General features: G+C 41.1%; 1 protein-coding gene across 6 annotated transcripts in view; it reads left to right on the top strand.

Moving 5' to 3' along the window:
- Positions 1-21,186, top strand: part of PHKB (phosphorylase kinase regulatory subunit beta) — a 209,795-nt gene that overhangs the window by 76,791 nt on the left and 111,818 nt on the right. For 5 of the 6 annotated variants that reach the window (XM_073307739.2, XM_073307737.2, XM_073307738.2 and 2 more), the window contains one exon: positions 18,064-18,179. In XM_073307739.2, the coding sequence (XP_073163840.1) occupies positions 18,064-18,179 (116 nt within the window). Of the gene's footprint in view, positions 1-11,775; positions 11,871-18,063; positions 18,180-21,186 lie in introns of all 6 variants that reach the window. The other variant, XM_073307741.1, reaches the window with a different exon arrangement.

The raw sequence follows: 21,186 nt of genomic DNA, 5'->3' as shown, positions 1-21,186 counted from the left end.
TCACATTCATGCATTCTTTATTCATTCGTCACACAAATAGGGGGACGACTACCAAGGTAGCCCAGGAGCGGTGGTGGAGGAGGGAAGGAAAATGCCACACAGCACTTTAAAAGTTTACAACTTTAAAATTTATTGAATGCCAGCCTTCTTTTTTTTGGGCAATCCTCTGTGGCAGAGTGGCTGGTTGGCCGGTGGCCCCCCCCACCGAGTTCTTGGGCGTCTGGGTGTGGAGGCTATGGAACTTGGGGAGGAGGGCGGCTGGTTACACAGGGGCTGTAGTGGCAGTCTGTGCTCCAGCTGCCTTTGCTGCAGCTCAACCATACACTGGAGCATACTGGTTTGGTCCTCCAGCAGCCTCAGCATTGAATCCTGCCTCCACTCATCACGCTGCCGCCACATTTGAGCTTCAGCCTTGTCTTCAGCCCGCCACTTACTCTCTTCAGCCTGCCACCTCTCCTCCCGGTCATTTTGTGCTTTCCTGCACTCTGACATTATTTGCCTCCATGCATTCGTCTGTGCTCTGTCAGTGTGGGAGGACAGCATGAGCTCAGAGAACATTTCATCACGAGTGCGTTTTTTTTTCTTTCTAATCTTCACTAGCCTCTGGGAAGGAAAAGATCCTGTGATCATTGAAACACATGCAGCTGGTGGAGGGAAAAAAAAAAGGGACAGTGGTATTTAAAAAGACACATTTTATAAAACAGTGGCTACAGTCTTTCAGGGTAAACCTTGCTGTTAACATTACATACATAGCACATGTGCTTTCGTTACAAGGTCGCATTTTGCCTCCCCCCCCCACCGCGTGGCTACCCCCTCAACCCTCCTCCCTCCCCGTGGCTAACAGTGGGGAACATTTCTGTTCAGCCGCAGGCAAACAGCTCAGCAGGAACGGGCTCCTCTGAATGTCCCCGGAAGAAAAGCACCCTATTTCAACCAGGAGACCACGAATGATATCTCACTCTCCTGAGGATAACACAGAGAGATAAAGAACGGATGTTGTTTGAACGCCAGCAAACATACACTGCAATACTTTGTACAATGATTCCGAGTAAGTGTTACTGGACTGGAGTGGTAAAGTGTCCTACCATGAAGGACGCAATAAGGCTGCCCTCCCCAGAAACCTTTTGCAAAGGCTTTGTGAGTACATCCAGGAGAGGCGCCAATGCCGAGGCAAAGTAATCCTTTTACATGCTTGCTTTTAAACCATGTATAGTATTTTAAAAGGTACACTCACCGGAGGTCCCTTCTCCACCTGCCGGGTCCAGGAGGCAGCCTTGGGTGGGTTCGGGGGGTACTGGCTCCAGGTCCAGGGTGAGAAACAGTTCCTGGCTGTCGGGAAAAGCGGTTTCTCTGCTTGCTTGCTGTGAGCTATCTACAACCTCCTCGTCGTCATCATCATCTTCTTCGTCCCCAAAACCTGCTTCCATGTTGCCTCCATCTCCATTGAAGGAGTCAAACAACACGGCTGGGGTAGTGGTGGCTGAACCCCCTAAAATGGCATGCAGCTCATCATAGAAGCGGCATGTTTGGGGCTGTGTGGAAGTCAGCAGGGTACTTTGGCCAGGAAGGTGCCAGTACTCATGGGGTGCAGCCTTCCACATGCCTTCTGACCCTTTTGTGCAGCCATGTCCGCTTCCTCTCTGCGGGAGGGGAGCAAGATGGACAGGAAGCTGGGTCCTGGCAGCTAAGACAGCCCAACTGCTGTAGGGAACAGAAGGCTTTCTCAACTGCCACCTGGTTAATACCCCTTCTCCTCAGCCCATGAGTTCTGGGCACCCCTCTCTCCTCATCCCCTATGAGTAGTTGGCAACATTCCCCCTGTCTGCCTCCCTTTATTTTTAATTCTTACCAATTTTCTCCCATTTAAGTTTTTGAATATAAAATGATACATTCCAAGGAAATTAGAACAAACAGAACTAAGAAAAAAGGCCTTGCCTATCTATACTGTGTTCTGAATTCACAATGTTGTTATGAAGAGAAATCCATTGTTTGTGAAGTGCTTAGATGATAATGATTAGTGTAATAGAAAAGCTTTTAAACAATTATTTCTCTCCATCATGTTCATATACAATGCAATAGGGTTTACTGATTTTTCTGCCACTGCTGTGCTAGCTAGAGGCAGGAAAATCAGCACAGTTACAGCGTATGGGAACATAAGAGATAATTTTTTGTTTAAGTTAAATATATGGAGGTAGTATTTTAGTCAACTACTGAATGGGGAACTAGTTATCAACACCCCAATTTAGAGGAAGAAGATCTGCATGTGGAATTAGGACCTATCATTAGAGTAGAAGAAGAGAGGGCAGTAAATCGGTTAAAAAGTGGAAAGGCACTGGGTCTGGACAACATCCTAATAGAAGTCCTTAAGGCAAACTCAAAGAACATTTTAGACATTTTGTTAGGCTTCTTACAGATGATATGGGAAGAAGGAAAAGTACCAAACAAGTGGAAAAGTAGTCATATGTTGAGACTGCCAAAAAAGAGAGACGTAAGTCGGTGAAAGCTGGAGGGGGCATTTGATTGTTGTCTGTCCCAAGTAAAATACTTACACATTTTACCCTAGACCAGGGTTTCTCAAACTTCATTGCATCGCGACCCCCTTCTGACAACAAAAAAATACTAAAAGACCCCAAAGGGGTGCCAAAGCCTGAGCGCCCCCCCCCCGCCTTGGGGGGTGCTGAAACTTGAGGGCTTCAGCCCTAGGTGGTGGGGCTTGCACTTCATCTTCAGCCCCGAGCCCCAGCAAGTTTAATGACAGCCCTGGCAACCACATTAAAATGGGGTTGCGGCCCGCTTTAGGGTCCCAACCCACAGTTTGAGAACCGCTGCCCAAACTAAAGAAAGCAGTAGATTTAAGGCTATGATAAGAACAGGCAGGGTTCTGACAGGAGAAGTCATGCATAGATCACATAGTAATAGAATAGCAACCATCATCAGAGTGTTATACCAATAAAATAAAAACAAGCAGGATCTTATTAAAGGGAATAAGGCAAAATGCCACATTTATTGTGTATACAGAAAGAATCATAGTAAGCAGTTAGTTATAGCTATAACATTCCATTCAGTTTCATATTTATTCACACTTTCATTCGTACACACACAGAGACAGGTTCTGCAAGGTTGTTGTCATAGTTACCAACCTTAAAGTTGCTTGTGCTAAGCCACTGGCAGGTGGCCTGGGCATGAGGAGGGAGCGGGGCCTTGTCAGATGCTCATCTGATGCTCCTGGAAGTTGGTTTGCAGAATCAGACCCCAAAGGTCTCAGTTTCTAGAGTCCATTTTTATAGGAATTTCTTCCTGTGCCAGTCTATGGGAATTGCTTCATCATGCTGTTGCTGAATCAATCAGCAGATGGCACATTCCTGATGGCTCCGTGCTGCCAGATGTTATCTTGTTCTTCGGTTTTCCCATTCTTGAGGCTGTTGGGTGGATTCCACTCTGCCCTCTGGGGGTCCTCTGGTTGTTTCCACTTGATGCCTTCTTCGGCCAATGGACACTGGATTCTTAGGCTGGGACCTCCCTGATCATTCATTTATTTAATAATTTTATTAAGATAATGTTGAAATAAAAAGAAAATGGTACAGAGTTTAGGTATAGAAGTTTCTGGTTATCAGGCAATAAGGTACAGATTATCAAGGGGTGCAAAATTTGGTTTAGGAACGGGTGGCGTAAGGAATACATAATCTGCAATCTCCCTGATTGGGGATAAAAGTTTAACCTGTCAAAGTACAGACATTGAGATATGGGGGTATGTTGTCCATATAATGGCTATGTTCAGGTGTGGAGTATAATGGGTGGATACGATGATGGGGATGGATCTACCCTCATTTGGTGGGATTTAATGTTCAGTGAGTTTATGGTTCCAATTCATACAGTCCAATGGAAAAAGCCTCTCAGTCCCTTTCCCATAGTGGATGCACGATGTCATACTGGCTTACACCTCCTGGTACTGTCGGTGGCCGATGATGTGTTCAATGTAGATGTCCCTGGACCATCGGATGGTGTCCGAGACCATGAGGCGCTGCATGAGCCGTGCGTAGCGTCGACCAATCCCACAAATCCGCAGCACACGCTCATTGCAGGGGTCCCAAGCGCCCAGGGCTCCGACAATCAGGGCATCCATATGCACCTTGTAGCCCTTTGCTCTCAGGGTGTCCGCCAGAAGGGCGTATTTTTCCAGCTTACGAGCTCGGGCTTCTCAGAAGGCCAGGGTCCTGTTCTCTAAGGAGACCATGATGTTGACCAGGATGATCTTTTTCTAGGCCTCGTCAGTGATCTCTACACCAATCATCCATCCACATACAATCTCTATCTCTATTTTAATCACAATTGTTAACAAAGTGAGATAAATACAACCAAAGGGCGGAGAGTCTCTGTGCTGTTTCTGTTGTTACAAAGTATTGCTTTGAGTCTCTCTCTGTGTGAGTGGTTGTTGTTACAAAGTATTGCTTTGAGAACAGACTCTGTCTTAAGATTCATAGATTCATAGATATTTAGGCCAGAAGGGACCATTATGATCATCTAGTCTGACCTCCTGCACAATGCAGGCCACAGAATTTCACCCACCACTCCTAAAAAAGACCTCACACCTATATCTATGCTATTGAAGTCCTCAAATTGTAGTTTGAAGACCTCAAGGAGCAGAGAATCCTCCAGCAAGTGACCCGTGCCCCATGCTACAGAGGAAGGCGAAAAACCTCCAGGGCCTTCCAATCTGCCCTGGAGGAAAATTCCTTCCCGACCCCAAATATGGCGATCAGCTAAACCCTGAGCATATGGGCAAGATTCATCAGCCAGATACTACAGAAAATTCTTTCCCGGGTAACTTGGATCTTACCCCATCTAAAAACCCATCACAGGCCATTGGGCCTATTTACCATGAATATTTAATTACCAAAACCATGTTATCCCATCATACCATCTCCTCCATAAACTTATCGAGTTTAATCTTAAAGCAAGATAGATCTTTTGCCCCCACCACTTCCCTCGGAAGGCTATTCCAAAACTTCACTCCTCTGATGGTTAGAAACCTTCGTCTAATTTCTAATCTAAATTTCCTAGTGGCCAGTTTATATCCATTTGTTCTTGTGTCCACATTGGTACTGAGTTTAAATAATTCCTCTCCCTCTCTGGTATTTATCCCTCTGATATATTTATAGAGAGCAATCATATCTCCCCTCAACCTTCTTTTAGTTAGGCTAAACAAGCCAAACTCCCTGAGTCTCCTTTCATAAGACAAGTTTTCCATTCCTCGGATCATCCTAGTAGCCCTTCTCTGTACCTGTTCCAGTTTGAATTCATCCTTCTTAAACATGGGAGACCAGAACTGCACACAATATTCCAGGTGAGGTCTCACCAGTGCCTTATATAACGGTACTAAAACCTCCTTATCTCTACTGGAAATACCTCTCCTGATGCATCCCAAGACGACATTAGCTTTTTTCACAGCCATATCACATTGGCAGCTCATAGTCATCCTATGATCAACCAATACTCCAAGGTCCTTTTCCTCCTCTGTTACTTCTAGTTGATGCGTCCCTAGCTTATAACTAAAATTCTTGTTATTAATCCCTAAATGCATGACCTTACACTTCTCACTATTAAATTTTATCCTATTCCTATTACTCCAGTTTACAAGGTCATCCAGATCCTCCTGTAGGGTATCCCTGTCCTTCTCTAAATTAGCAATACCTCCCAGCTTTGTATCATCTGCAAACTTTATTAGCACACTCCCACTTTTTGTGCCCAGGTCAGTAATAAAAAGATTAAATAAGATTGGTCCCAAAACTGATCCTTGAGGAACTCCACTGGTAACCTCCCTCCAACTTGACAGTTCACCTTTCAGTAGGACCCGTTGTAGTCTCCCCTTTAACCAATTCCCTATCCACCTTTCAATTTTCCTATTGATGCCCATCTTATCCAATTTAACTAATAATTCCCCATGTGGCACAGTATCAAACGCCTTACTAAAATCTAAGTAAATTAGATCCACTGCGTTTCCTTTATCTAAAAAATCTGTTACTCTCTCAAAGAAGGAGATCAGGTTGGTTTGGCACGATCTACCTTTTGTAAAACCATGTTGTATTTTGTCCCATTTACCATTGACTTCAATGTCCTTAACTACCTTCTCCTTCAAAATTTTTTCCAAGACCTTGCATACTACAGATGTCAAACTAACAGGCCTATAATTACTTGGATCACTTTTTTTCCCTTTCTTAAAAATAGGAACTATGTTAGCAATTCTCCAATCATACGGTACAACCCCTGAGTTTACAGATTCATTAAAAATTCTTGCTAATGGGCTTGCAATTTCTTTTGCCAATTCTTTTAATATTCTTGGATGAAGATTATCTGGGCCCCCCGATTTAGTCCCATTAAGCTGTTTGAGTTTCGCTTCTACCTCAGATATGGTGATGTCTACCTCCATATCCTCATTCCCATTTATCATGCTACCATTATCCCTAAGATCCTCTTTAGTCTTAAAGACTGAGGCAAAGTATTTGTTTAGATATTGGGCCATGCCTAGATTATCCTTGACCTCCACTCCATCCTCAGTTTTTAGCGGTCCCACTTCTTCTTTCTTTGTTTTCTTCCTATTTATATGACTATAGAACCTTTTACTATTGGTTTTAATTCCCTTTGCAAGGTCCAACTCTACTTGACTTTTAGCCTGTCTCACTTTATCCCTACATATTCTGACCTCAATAAGGTAGCTTTCCTTACTGATCCCTCCCTTCTTCCACTCCCTATATGCTTTCTGCTTTTTCTTAATTACCTCTCTAAGATGCTTGCTCATCCAGCTTGGTCTACAACTCCTGCCTATGAATTTTTTCCCCTTTCTTGGGATGCAGGCTTCCGATAGCTTCTGCAGCTTTAATTTAAAATAATCCCAGGCCTCCTCTACCTTTAAACCCATAAATTCTTCAGTCCAATCCACTTCCCTAACTAATTTCCTTAATTTTTGAAAGTCAGCCCTTTTGAAATCAAAAACCCTAGTTGCAGATTTATATTTGTTAATCCTTCCATTCAGTTTGAACTGAATTAGCTCATGATCACTTGAGCCAAGATTATCCCCTACAACCATTTCCTCTATGAGGTCCTCATTACTCACCAAGACCAAATCTAAAATGGCATCCCCTCTAGTTGGTTCAGCAACTACTTGCTGAAGGAATCCATCAGCTATCGCATCTAGGAAAATCTGAGCCCTATTATTATTACTAGCACTCGTCCTCCAGTCTATATCTGGGAAGTTAAAGTCTCCCATGATCACACAGTTTCCATTAGTATTTACTTTATTAAAAACATTAAAAAGGGCTCTATCCATATCCAAATTAGATCCCGGCGGTCTATAGCACACCCCAAGCACTATCCCAGGGGAGGCTCTAATAGTTTTCTTCCCCAATTTAATTGTTGCCCAGACAGACTCAGTCATATCCATTTCATCGCTTCTTATTTCTTTACATTCTATCTCATCATTGATATACAATGCTACTCCACCACCTTTACCTTTATTTCGGTCTTTCCTAAACAGCACATACCCTTCAATACCTGTAGCCCAGTCATGACTACTATTCCACCAGGTCTCTGTTATACCTATAATATCTGGTTTCACTTCCTGCACCAGTAACTCTAGTTCCTCCATTTTGTTACCTAGGCTCCTTGCATTAGTGTACAAACATCTTAATTTTTGCTGTTTGGCCTCACTCACATTCTGTACCCTATTAGGCACGGTTATTTTACTACCAGTATAACCTATTAGACTTGTATCTACACTGCCCTTCCTCCTACCTACAGCTGTATCCATTCTTACTTCATTTTCTTTCCACTCTATGCTAAATTCTGGCGTGGAGATTACCTGGACATCTCCCAACCATCTCCCCCAAATTCCTAGTTTAAAGCTCTCTTAATCAGTTGTGCCAGCCTCCATCCTAGAAGTCTATTTCCTTCCCTACTCAGATGAAGTCCATCCCGAGAGAACTGTCCTCTATCCATGAATGCCTCCCAGCGGCCATACATCCCAAAGCCCTCCTTATAGCACCACTGCCTAAGCCATCTATTGATAGTCATAATCTTGTCACACCTTTGTTGCCCTTCTCTAGGAACAGGCAGAATCCCACTAAAGATCACCTGAGCCTCAATTTCCTTAAGCGTCCTCCCCAGCCTAGCATAGTCTCCCTTAATACTTTCCAGCGAGAATCTAGCCGTATCATTTGTTCCCACATGAAGGATAATTAGGGGATTCTTTCCCGCTCCCTTTAGAATTCTTTTGAACCTCAGGTCTACATCCCGTATCTTAGCACCTGGAAGACAGCACACCCTCCTATTTTCTGGATCAGCTCTGGTTACAGGCCTATCTATTCTTCTCAGTAAAGAGTCCCCAATCACATAGACCTGCCTTTTCCTAGTGACGGTGCTATTCTCCAGTCTATCCCCTGTTCCCTCTGGCTGCAAGTTCTTTCCATTCCCATTCTCCCGTGTAATCCTTTTTAACCCATCCTGTATCCTCCTGGGGCTCATATTTGGTGTAATCTCCATTAACTCTTCCCCTTTTCCTATAGGACTAACCACTTTTCTCTTCTTCCTTGCCCTATCACCTTCAGTGACTACCTGCTGAGCCCCTTCTTCATTTTCCAACTCTGCAAACCTATTCTGAAGCTCTATTTCTCCTTCACTAGCCCGTCTTTTCCTCTGCCTAGTTCTTTTAGTCACATGCTTCCACTGACCACTTTCCTCACCCAGTCTCCCCTCAGAATTCCCTAGTCCTGCTTCCATCTGCAAGTCTGAGCTTTTCCCTTCAGATACCTCATGTCTTTGCTCCATAATCTGCTCAAACCCCTTCCTAAACTCTACCAGACTTTCCACCTGCATCTCCAAACCTCTGATCTTTTCCTCCATCAGCTCTATCAGACGGCATTTCATGCAGAGAAAACTCTTACCAGGTGCCCCCTCCAGGATCATGTACATACCACAGCTTCCACATCCAGTCATCTTCATTGTGTCATCTGCTACATGGGTCACTCCCACTGCCACCTCTGAATCTGTCATAGCCTTCCCACCTAAATCCTGTTAATCTGGGAAACACAAACCACACCAAAACACCACCACCCACAGCAAAACCAAACCCCACACAAGCACCACAAGACAAACTCCCCTTTCAAACTCCCACTCAAACTCCCCTGTTTACAGCTCTGTTCGCTAGCTCCTGTGCTGCTGCCTGACTGGCTGCTACCTTTATAGGACCCCCAGTCAGTGAAGCCCCGCCCCCTAATCAGGGCTCAGCTTCTCTCCCAGCACAAAGCCCCTACACATACAGATACTAACAATACAAAACCAAACACACACACAAATACCTTCTCCTCCAACAGAACTCCCACTCAAACTCCCCTGTTTACAGCTCTGTTTGCTAGCTCCTGTGCTAACACAATTAGCAGCCAAAAACCAAGAGACCTCCCTCTTAATTAGTAATACCCTGGAATTTAAACTATGGGAAATCAAACTCCTTTATGATTTTAATACAGAACTTCTTTAATATGATCCAACAATAGAACTGTTGATTGTATGGCAATCATGGCTTTACACGAATTTAATAGATTTCCAAAAAGTCTTTGATACAGTGGATAGAACAATCTTATGGAGTCTGCTGTGCCACTATGGAATTCCTCAGAAATTTGTGAATATTATTCAGAGCTTGTAAGAAAATATCACATGCCAAGTAATACGTAATAGAGAACTGACTCAGGGCTGGTTTAGACTGGGAACTTATATCAACATAGCTACGTTCTCAGGGGTGTAAAAAATCCACACTTGAGGGACCCGTTGCTCTGTAACTTGGCAATATTACATAACATTTGTTGATTAGTACTTATTCACAGGGTAAGAATGTCAGGTTTTCGTTTCTGGTGTCAGATTTAGGAAAATAATCTTGACTCTCTTCTCATATAAAATAAGAAGTTAGAATTCCAAACTACAGTGCTTCAGATTGTAGAATGCTGTCAAGGCTGCTGAGGTGTTACAGTTTCTCAGTGCTTTTGTTTTTGGAGCTTTGGTGTTATCAGCACTATCAGAGAATGCAGCCTACTAATTTAGCAGACCTTGATGTTACTCATAGAGAAAGGTGAGGCATGAATTGGTGACAACGGCATTTGGCCAGGTTTGTTGCCTTCAAAGCACAGTCCTAATGACTTGCACAAGTACGTTACCACATGAGTGCCCTGTGGCAAGAAGCAGCTCAGTCAGCAGTGGGAGGCTTTGCTGTCCCCTCAACCACCCAAAGGGTTATGGCAAGGCACCCAACATTTATAGACTAAAACAAATAACTGGGATGAACAACTTACATGTTTCATGACATTTGTTTACCTCCTCTTGTTCCTGATATCTCGAACAAAACTTGCCTATTCATTGTTCTGTCAAACCATCTTATCTTGTTCTAGATTGGGGTGTATTTGCACTAGCTTTCTAAAATGTGTTTACGTAAATATCTAGTGCCTAGTACACTAGCAACAACTTTGCCAAGTTCATGTACAGAACAGTGAACTTGTAAGCATTTACTTTAATACATGGCCTGACTTTGGTTCACAGCCTTTGGTTCAGGCCTCATAATAATGATTTTTTCATGTTCAGGAAAGAAGTATTTCAGGAAAGAGTAGCAAAATGGCTAGTGTATTTAGGAATTAAGTGTTGTAGTTTGAGAAATCTGTGTTTTACAATCATTTGTACAACGGTGTTGTAGAATAATTACTCTGTCTTTGGTGCCCGTTATGCTTATGATTTTTTTTCTTTGGACAAGTTTTGTTCATGTACAATATTCATCAATTATTCCAGTGTTTTTAATATTCTTTCCTGTATAAATAATTTTGTCTTAATTTTAAAAGCTAGCATTAATATGTTTTAGAGAGCTAGTCTTTATATTACAAATGTAACAACCACTATCATAGCGAAACATGTTGATTTGCAATTACTGCAAATCCAAAGTATTTTGGAGTCCAAGATCTTAACGTTTTCCTGCAAAACTCTCTAGTCTGTCTAAGGAACTACTTAACATTTTCCTGCAAAATTTTCTAGTCTAAGGAACTACTGTATATTATGTTCATCAAACCTTCTAAATGTACATTTTATTTAAACATGTACAGCACTTGAGAAAGAGTATGAGGTTTTGTGGCCATGCGTTTGCTGTACTTATGTTTGGTTAAGTTTAATGTGTCTATATATGTTTAAACATATGTAGGTAAGTGGATTTACCCTGTTCCTAACACAGTATACTGGATAGTAGGCTAAACTTAACCCATGCAAAGGAGTTATCTTTATTGCTAAGATAAATAATACAACATAAACCTCAACCCAAACTTTCTTCTGAGCTAGGCTGTTCTGAGGGTTTCATTTTCTGCCAAACTCCTGTCCCTGCTCCTATCTCCCTCTGTGTTAGGGGGGAAAGACAAATTGTTTTATGCTCCTGGTATAGTAGGATCCATCTGATCTGACCTCAGGTTGTTATGAGTAGTGACTGCATTAATCTAGGGAGTGCTAGTACCTGATACCAATATGTGAGCAGAAGAGCTTTGCTTTTCCATGCACGATCTCAGAATATGACACCCTGTTATAGCATACTTTATTAGCTAGGTTATAATTGTAAAAGAATACTGTAGGACAAACAGGTAACATAACTGTTATTGCAATATTGCCTTACAAACTGAGTATACTAACACTGTGCAAAATGGGTAAAGATGTGACTAGTCTCCTAGTGATGTAGTCCCCAACAAAGTGTGTTTTCCCTTTTAGTTTCAAATAGCTGAAGTCTGATGATGATTGCTTGCTGACGCATCAAGCCAAAGAAGATGAACACTGCCAAAATTTGTTGGCAAAATACATTTTTGGTAATATTTGACTTATAGATAAATTCACTGACATTTAGCTGTTCTCTCATCCCAACTTATTTTGAAAAAACAAAAGTACTAGTAGGAGTGTCTATCTCTATCTATCTGCACGGATTCTCAAACTGTGGGTCGGGACCCCAAAGTGGGTTGCGACCCTGTTTTAATGGGGTCATCATGGCTGGGATTAGACTTGCTAGAGCCCAGGGCTGAAGCTGAAGCCTGATCCCCGCTGCCTGGGACTGAAGCCCAAGTGTTTCAGCCATGAGTGGCAGGAGTCAGGTTTCAGCCTCAGCCCTGGGAGGCAGGGCCCAGGTTGCAGGCCCCCCTGCCCAGTGTTGAAGCCCTTGGGCTTTGGCTTTGCCTGCTCCCCCTCCTTGCAGCTGGTCACCGAAAGGAGATAGAGGAATGGGAAACTGTCATCTGTACCATTATTCAGTGACTTCAGTGGCAATATCCTCTCTCCCCCAGACATGAATGAGAGTTAAGGAAACCTGCAGCAATGGGATCTGCCCCCCACTACCAAGAAAAAAATCAGCGAAGTTTTAATTCTGCTTATTTTAATATTGGAATACATAGGGTTCATCTTTAATCCCCACCATTCTTTTTACTTCCCTTATTACTGACTGCACCACCCAAGCGTGGGACGGGAAGATATCATTGTGATGGGTTCCCCCCAGGGTACCACCTGCACTGGGTTATGACTGAACCCCCCTGACCCACCAGCCTGTACACTGTACTTCTGTGACCAACCTACTTACAGATAGGGACACACCCAGCTTCAGTTACATGCAAATGTTGTGATCAGCTCTGCATGGAAAGGGTCCCGCTAAGGAACTTCCCAGCGACTCAGGCACACCTCTCCCCCACACTCCAAACTGGAGTGTAAACCCAGACTTAAACCGTCTTATGCTGCACAGGGAACTGTACAGCATAAGCTCATAAAATTCACCTCCTCCCTCAGTGTGAAGAAGAATATACAGCTTTCTGCCCTGAGTTATGACTCCCACAAACTGGTTTTAGACCAAGCAAAAGCAAGTTTATTAACTCTAAAAGATAGTCTTTACGTGATTATATGGGATAGTTAACAGATCAAAACAGATTGCTACCATATTTCCTAGGTAATCTCTGAAATGCTTCCAGTTCCACAGGAAGAACTGCAGGGTCTCAATGTGTGGATGAGATGATGGTGTAGGGAGCAGGGGTTAAGATTTATTAGCAACTGGGGAAACTTTTGGGAAAGGGGGAGCTTATACAGGAAGGATGGGCTCCACCTTAACCAAAATGGAACCAGATTGCTGGCACTTAAAATTAAAAAGGTCATAGAGTAGATTTTAAACTAAGGGCTGAAGGTAAAGCCTACAAGTGAGGAGGAGCACATGGTTCAGACAGAGACATCCCTTAGGGGAGGATCTATTAATGGAGATTCTCTATGTCCTAGTAAGGAGGAGAGGATGGAAGATGATAGAATATAGGTAGCAGGATCTGATGAGAAACAGTCAAATGAAAAAAAGTCCCATTCAATTACATCATGTAATGGCAGACAGCTGAAAATTGACACATTTTTAAAGTGCTTATGTACCAATACTAGAAGTCGAAATAATATGGGTGAACTAGAGTGCCTCGTGTTAAATGAGAATATTGATATAATAGGCAACACAGAAACTTGGTGGAGAGGGGATAATCAATGGGACACAGTAATATCGAGGTACAAAATATATCAGGAGGAGAGAACAGGTCGTGCTGGTGGGGGAGTGGAACTATATGTGAAAAAAAGAATAGAATCAAATGAGGTAAAAATCTTAAATGAACCAAACTGTACCATCGAATCTCTATGGATAGTAATTCCATGCTCTAATAATAAGAATATAGCAGTAGGAGTATATTACTGACCACCTGACCATGATGGTGATAGTGACTGTGAAATGCTCAGGGAGATTAGAAAGGCTATGTAAATAAAAAACTCAATAATAATAATAATTAATAATTAATAACAATGGGGGATTTCAAATATCCCCATCTTAACTGGGTACATGTCACCTCAGAACGGGAGGCAGAGATAAAGTTTCTTGACACCTTAAATGATTGCTTCTTGGAGCAGCTAGTCCTGGAACCCACAAAAGGAGAGGCAATTCTTGATTTAGTCCTAAATGGAGCACGGGATCTGATCTAAGAGGTGAATAGTCCTGGACCGCTTGGCAATAGTGACAGTAATGTAATTAAATTTAACATCCCTGTAGTGGGGAAAAACCATAGCAGCCCAACACTAGCATTTAATTTCAGAACTACAGTAAAATGAGGACGTTAGTTAAATAGAAACTAAAAGGTACAGTGCAAAAAGTGAAATCCCTGCAAGCTGCAGGGAAATTTTTTAAAGACACCATAATAGAGGCTCAATTTAAATGTATACCCCAAATTAAAAACATAGAGAACCAAAAAAGTGCCACTGTGGCTAAACAACAAAGTAAAAGAAGCAGTGAGAGGCAAAAAGGCATCCTTTAAAAAGTGGAAGTTAAATCCTAGTGAAGACAATAGAAAGAAGCATAAGCTCTAGCAAATGAAGTGTAAAAATGTAATTAGGAAGGCCAAAAAATAATTTGAAGAACAGCTAGCCAAAGACTCAAAAAGTAATAGCAAATTTTTTTTAAGTACATTAGAAGCAGGAAGCCTGCTAAACTACCAGTGGGGCCACTGGACGCTCGAGATGCTAAAGGAGCACTCAAGGACGATAAGACCATTGCGGAGAAACTAAATGAATTCTTTGCATCGATCTTCACGGCTGAGAATGTGAGGGAGATTCCCACACTTGAGCCATTCTTTTTAGGTGGCAGATCTGAGGAACTGTCCCAGATTGAGGTGTCCTTAGAGGAGGTTTTGGAATAAATTGATAAACTAAACAGTAATAAGTCACCAGGACCAGATGATATTCACCCAAGAGTTCTGAAGGAGCTCAAATATGAAATTGCAGAACTACTAACCGTATTCTGTAACCTATCATTTAAATCAGCTTCTGTACCAAATGACTAAGGATAGCTAATGTGATGCCAATTTTTAAAAAGGGCTCCAGAGGTGACCCTGGCAATTACAGGCTGGTAAGCCTGACTTCAGTACTGGGCAAACTGGTTGAAACTATAGTAAAGAACAAAATTGTCAGACATATAGAGAAACATAATTTGTTGGGGAAGAGTCAACATGATTTTTGTAAAGGAAAATCATGCCTTACCAATCTACTAGAATTCTTTGAGGAGGTCAACAAGCATGTGAACAAGGGGGATCCAGTGGATATAGTGTACTTCGATTTTCAGAAAGTCTTTCACAAGGTCCCTCACCAAAGGCTCTTAAGCAAGGTAAGCTGTCATGGGATAACAAGGAAGGTCCTCTTATGGATTGATAACTGATTAAAAGATAGGAAACAAAGGGTATGAATAAGTGGTCAGTTTTCAGAATGGAAGAGGTAAATAGTGGTGTCCCCCTGGGGTCTGTACAGGGACCAATCCTGTTCAATGTATTCATAAATGACTTGGAAAAAGGGGTAAACAGTGAGGTGGCAAAATTTGCAGATGATATAAAACTACTCAAGATAGTAAAGTCCAAGGCAGACTGCGAAAAGCTACAAAAGGGTCTCTCAAAACTTAGTGCCTGGGCAACAAAATGGGCAGATGAAATTCAGTGTTGATAAATGCAAAGTAATGCACATTGGAAAACATAATCCCAACTATACATATAAAATGATGGGGTCTAAATTAGTTGTTACCACTCAAGAAACAGATCTGGAGTCATTGTGGATAGTTCTCTGAAAACATCCACTCAGTGTGTAGCAGCAATCAAAAAAGCAAACAGAATGTTGTGAATCATTCAGAAAGGGATGGGTAATAAACAAAAAATATCATATTTCCTCTGTATAAATCCATGGTACACCCACATCTTGAATACTGCATGCAGATGTGGTCGCCACATCTCAAAAAAGATATATTGGAATTGGAAAAGGTTCAGCAAATGGCAACAAAAATTTAGGGGTATGGAATGGCTTAAGTATGAGGAGAGCATAATAAGACTGGGTCTTTTCAGCTTGGAAAAGAGACGACTAAGGGGGGATATTATAGAGGTCTATAAAATCATGACTGGTGTGGAGAAAGTAAATAAGAAAGTATTATTTACTCCTTCTCATAACACAAGAATTAGGTGTCACCAAATGAAATTAAAGGCACCTGGCATTTGCCACTGTCAGAAGACAGGATACTGGGCTAGATGGACCTTTGGTCTAACCCAGTATGGCTGTTGTTGTGTTCTTAAATAAACAAAACATGCAAACTACGGTTAATATACTACATAGATCCGATATGAATAGCAAATCCTCACCCTAAATGATGATACAAACAGGCTGCAGATTCTTAAGGGGCAAGCTGCACTAACTTATAACCTGGAGTCCCCAGGTGTTCCATTCACAGGCTAAAAATCCCTTTAGCCTGAGCTCAGCACTTTCCCCCAGTTCAATCTTTGTTACTCAGGTGTTTCCAGAAGTCTCTTTGGGTGGGGAGTCAGTGAAGAACCATGATGATGTCACTCCCCTGCCTTAAATAGCCTTTGCATCTAGTGGGAACCCATTCTTTCAAAGCTTGGTTCCCACACCAGTCAGTGGAAAAACACTGATATCCCAAGATGGAGTCCAGCACCAGGTGACCTGGTCACATGTTCCTATAGTGTCACAGCAGCCGTGAGTCCGAGGCTGTCTGCAGTGTTCTCAGGAAGGCTCCCCCGTGGGAAATAAGCTTCTTCTAAGGCCTATTGTTTTCTCCTAATGGCTAATTAACTGGAATGGGCCCTTCCCAGCCAGCCATATAGACTGAGAGCCTTTTGCCTAGTGGGCATTATCCAGGTATACCCACGTTTGTAATACAGATGCATAGTCAATTTTCCTAACTTCAGATACAAAAGTTGTACATGCATACAAATAGGATAATCATATTCAGTAAATCATGTTTCCAATGACACCTCACATGACTTATCTTGCATAAAATACATTATGATTGTTATCATATAATATCGCTGTGAAGAATATGGGGCACACTGTTACAATCATATTCTTCGTCGTCCTCCTCTTGGACACCATGAAGCAATGAAAGAGGCTCCCTATCAGCTGATCTCCTGGTGGAGGTAGGGAAAAGGACAAGTCAGTTACCGAGAAATACACACATGCACATATACTCCTGAGACAAGCTGGTAACGGCTGCTCCTTTTCCCATCCAGTGGAGCTAACAGCTGCAAAGTTAGATTGCTGGAGATGAAAGTTAGATAGTGGAGAATAGCAGGGCCATTTTCATGTCTGGAACAATGGAACTGTTCAGGAATGAGAACAATGTTTACTATAGTATCTTTGGGATGAAATGTAAAACTCATCTCTTCACCCTAGCTTTCCTAGGATCAAAAAAAACCTACTCTGTGGAACATGGAGGTGAGAAGAGAGAATTTTTGTTTACCTTTTCAGCTTGAGTTAATTTCATAAGGTACTCAGATACCACAGTGGTTAAGGTACAATCAAAACCTAGATAGAGAAACCCATAATCATGACTTATTGTCACCTATATCTATGAATAATTTCCTATTTTCTAGTAGATTTTCATAATCTAAGACTAGATGGTAATTGAATAAATTGTGCCATTCTTTTTATTTTCATGGAAGGATGTGCTGCATATATTTATATTGAGCTAACATGACAGAACTTGTTTTACATGTCAGAGCTGTGTTAGAATGAGTGGTTAGGGACAATGCCAGTGTTTCCACGCCCCAAACTTTATTTTAACTGTTACTTATAGGGCTTAATTTCTTCTGCTCCCTAACAGTTATTTTTGATACAATTCTTTAAAGATCAAGATGTTAGATTTTTTTTTTTTTGGCACTGATGTTCTAGCACATTACTTTAATACCCAATCATTTGCATTCCTAGCTTCATTAAGGCTTTGTGTAAATTAAGTTGCCAGTGTTTTGGGGAGTGTTTTTTACCATATTTAATAAAAATTGATTTTACAAAGAGGTGCCTTGAGGTTGGGAACACCATACTTCACAAGGAAAAAAAACATAATTGGGTGGCAAGTATAATTATGCAGTCTAAAAAACATACCATTTTCTTTTTAAAAATACAAATAAAAAATGTTGGCATATTTCAGTTTCCTTTGAGTTTTTTTTCTTTTCCTCATAGGTGTCCTTCATTCAAAACCTGGTGTTTTGTGTGGAAAGAGCATACCGAGTACCTGACTTTGGTGTCTGGGAAAGAGGAAGTAAATACAACAATGGCAGCACAGAACTGCATTCAAGGTAACTGGCAAAACTCTCAGTGTGTTTTGTTTATTTAAATGCATGTAATGTGAATGCAAAGAATTCAGGAAATGTATCAAAATAGAAATAATTGAAGTAGTGTTCCAATTTCTTCTAAAAATGTATTGTCTAGAGTGAAATTAGTACTCATGAAATATGCCACATTGAGGCCTTCTGGAGACTGAAGTCTATACCTCATGAGAAATATGAGCACAGTTCTATACCTACATTCCATGTGCAAATAACAAGATACACATGTAAGTAGTTACTTGTGCATCCAAATTGCTGTAATTGCAGCTGCATATGCATTTTTACTAAAATTTACCCAAAGCCTTCTGCTCATTATGGAGCAGTTATAGCACATGCTTTGGCAGTCTAAGATTCCCATTACCATACCACCTGTATCTGGAAGACCAGCTCTCTGAGTTTAGTGCCCACTGCACTGGCGAACTAAAGTGCAGGCTCCAGCCAATTTGGGGATCACTGCAGGAGCACCAGATCCTATGTAGAAGAGGGGGGCCACTGACGCTGGAACTGTTTTCTGTTTTGTCCTCCTCCAGAGTTCTTCATTTGTGACTCTTTTTTCTGGCCATCTGATATTGAGGATATGTCTAAGGCAGCTGCTTTTTAAAACTTTGAGTTTAGATATTAAGGACTTAACAAATATGCAAATTACAGCGCCATAGTAAGACCGACTTTACAACGGTGTTAAATATTCAAAGGTTAGTTTGGGGGGCAAGATTTCTGTTTCTCCAGATTAGCTGTAGAGTTACAAAGACATGTCTGGCTTTTGCTATTCTGACTTCGATGTCTAAGTGTGTTCCACCTGTAGTACTTACAGTGCTGCCAAGATGTGTGAAATATTGGACCTCTTCTATCTCAATTTGTATTTCTGTTTGTATTTCTTGTGGAGTATTGATTCTCATGGTTTTAGTTTTTTGTGTGTTGATTTTCAACCTTACTAATTGTGCATAGCCTGGAAGATCATTTGTTTTGGCTTGCATATATCTATATGGTGAGGGATAGCAAGTTGTCATCCACAAAGTCAAGGTACTCTAACTTCTATGTGAAAGTCGATTTGTATGACACTTGGTTGTTCTGTGTCTTTCTCATTAACCAATCCACTACCAGTAAAAAGATGATGGGTGACATAAAATGTCTTTTTCTGATGCCTGGGGAACCTTGAATGGCTTAGTTAGTTTGCAGTTGTGTATGTACTTGGCATGTCATAGTTTCATAGAAGCTCTAAATGATGTTCACAATTTTCTGAGGGATTCCATAGTGTCACAGCAGCTTCCATAAGACTTTTCTATACACTGTTACAAAGGCTATTTGAAATCTATAAAATTCATATTAAAGTAATGGCTGCCATTCACTGACAGTTCTGGTAAGAGGTCCTAATTTGACATTCACACCTTCTCCTATCTCTGTGTCTGGCCACTGGCTCACCAGTCAGTAGTCCACTTAAGTACTACCTCCATATATTTAATTGTTCTGCGGTCTCATTGTTTTGAACTGGTTGATTGGTATGTGATTTTTCGTCCTGTCAACTGTAGTAATGTTGTACAGTTTCTTCATGTCATTTTATGCTGCAGTGGTCTGTCACATCTGCTGCCATTTTGTCTATAAGTCTTTTTGTTGGAATTATAATTGACACCGGATATTACCATGACACTAATTTAACCATAAATTCCTTTATTAAATCCAGAGGTCAAAATAGTATTTGTACAATTGCTTTAAACTTGCCTAAGAAGTCAAAATAATAAGCAGTTTATTATGTCCAAACAATAATAAAACACTTATAAACATTTGATCAAGATACTTACCAGTGGGCTAAACCCAGGGGTGCTTAAACCCACAATGTTCAAGCAGATATTAGCAATGAAACTTTCACTTTTTTGTACCCATTAACAAACTAGTGATGTCATTGCCAATTATCGGACCATAGCTATGTACAGATGAAGCAGTTTCTTATATAGCCAATTCTTTACTGCATCTGGTACCCAATTAACTGTTTTATTTCTCTTATTTCAGGCCAAACCTTAAATAAGATAACACTGGTATTTCAAAGTCACTACAAGTTTAACACAACAATTCTTCCTTCTCATGATTTCATTCTTTTTGATTCCATGCTTTGGGCCTTTTGTTCATGCTATTATCCCAAATCGATTTAAAACCATAGTGCACCCAAATCTAATATGGGCCTATATTCCTACACTTTCCTACACTCTTTTTTGGTCTCTTTGTTCTTCACAGTATATTCTTCCTCTAGTCGGTGTGTCTGTGATCTTGTTCTTGCTTGATTTAATTTCAGTATAATTTTGCATCTTCTTCTTTCTCCCATGTATCCTCAAATGACCATTTGTTTTGATGTTACTTTCTGAATTCCAGCAGTACTTCACACGTTTTAGTGAAAGTTCCTTTTACCTGTTCAGTTTGCTTTCTATGTTCCATCATCTTCGTCTTCAAGCACCTGGTATCTATTTGCTAGCTCAATTCTAAACTCTTCTTGTGTTGTCATCTGTTTTAGCTTGGTGATGTTTTAACATGTGCATCTCTGTTATTCAGATATCTTATTTGTTCTTATTTTTATTCTCAGTTTAGCTACCGCTAGTGCATGGTCCATTCCCACTATGCACATCTTCTAGTGGAAGAAGCAATGTTTGTGCTGAAAGACAAATGAAAACTTTTAATTTTTGTATAAGTTATTTAAATTCAAATCTGAAGCTTCCTCTGTTCCTATTTATTATCTAAATTCTTAAAGCATTGCAGCATTGATTTTATAAGTTGTCTTGATTTTTTTTAAAAAAAAATATTTGTCAGCTAGGATGCATGCAGCCTTTAAACATCTGGACTCTCATCCATCCACTTCCCTCTCTGAGATCATGTATCAGAAAATATAGACTATAATGTCCTAAAGCGCAGGCTGAAGGTATCATGAAAATCTGAAGGAAATCATTGTTTCCACCTGTCCATAAGTTCAGAATTATAATTTCTACATCCCTCC

This window comes from Lepidochelys kempii, chromosome 12 (genome assembly GCF_965140285.1).
Source record: "Lepidochelys kempii isolate rLepKem1 chromosome 12, rLepKem1.hap1, whole genome shotgun sequence".
Lineage (NCBI taxonomy): Eukaryota > Metazoa > Chordata > Testudines > Cheloniidae > Lepidochelys > Lepidochelys kempii.
Note: the sequence above shows the minus strand (reverse complement) of the source record. Positions and strands in the feature narration are given on the sequence as shown.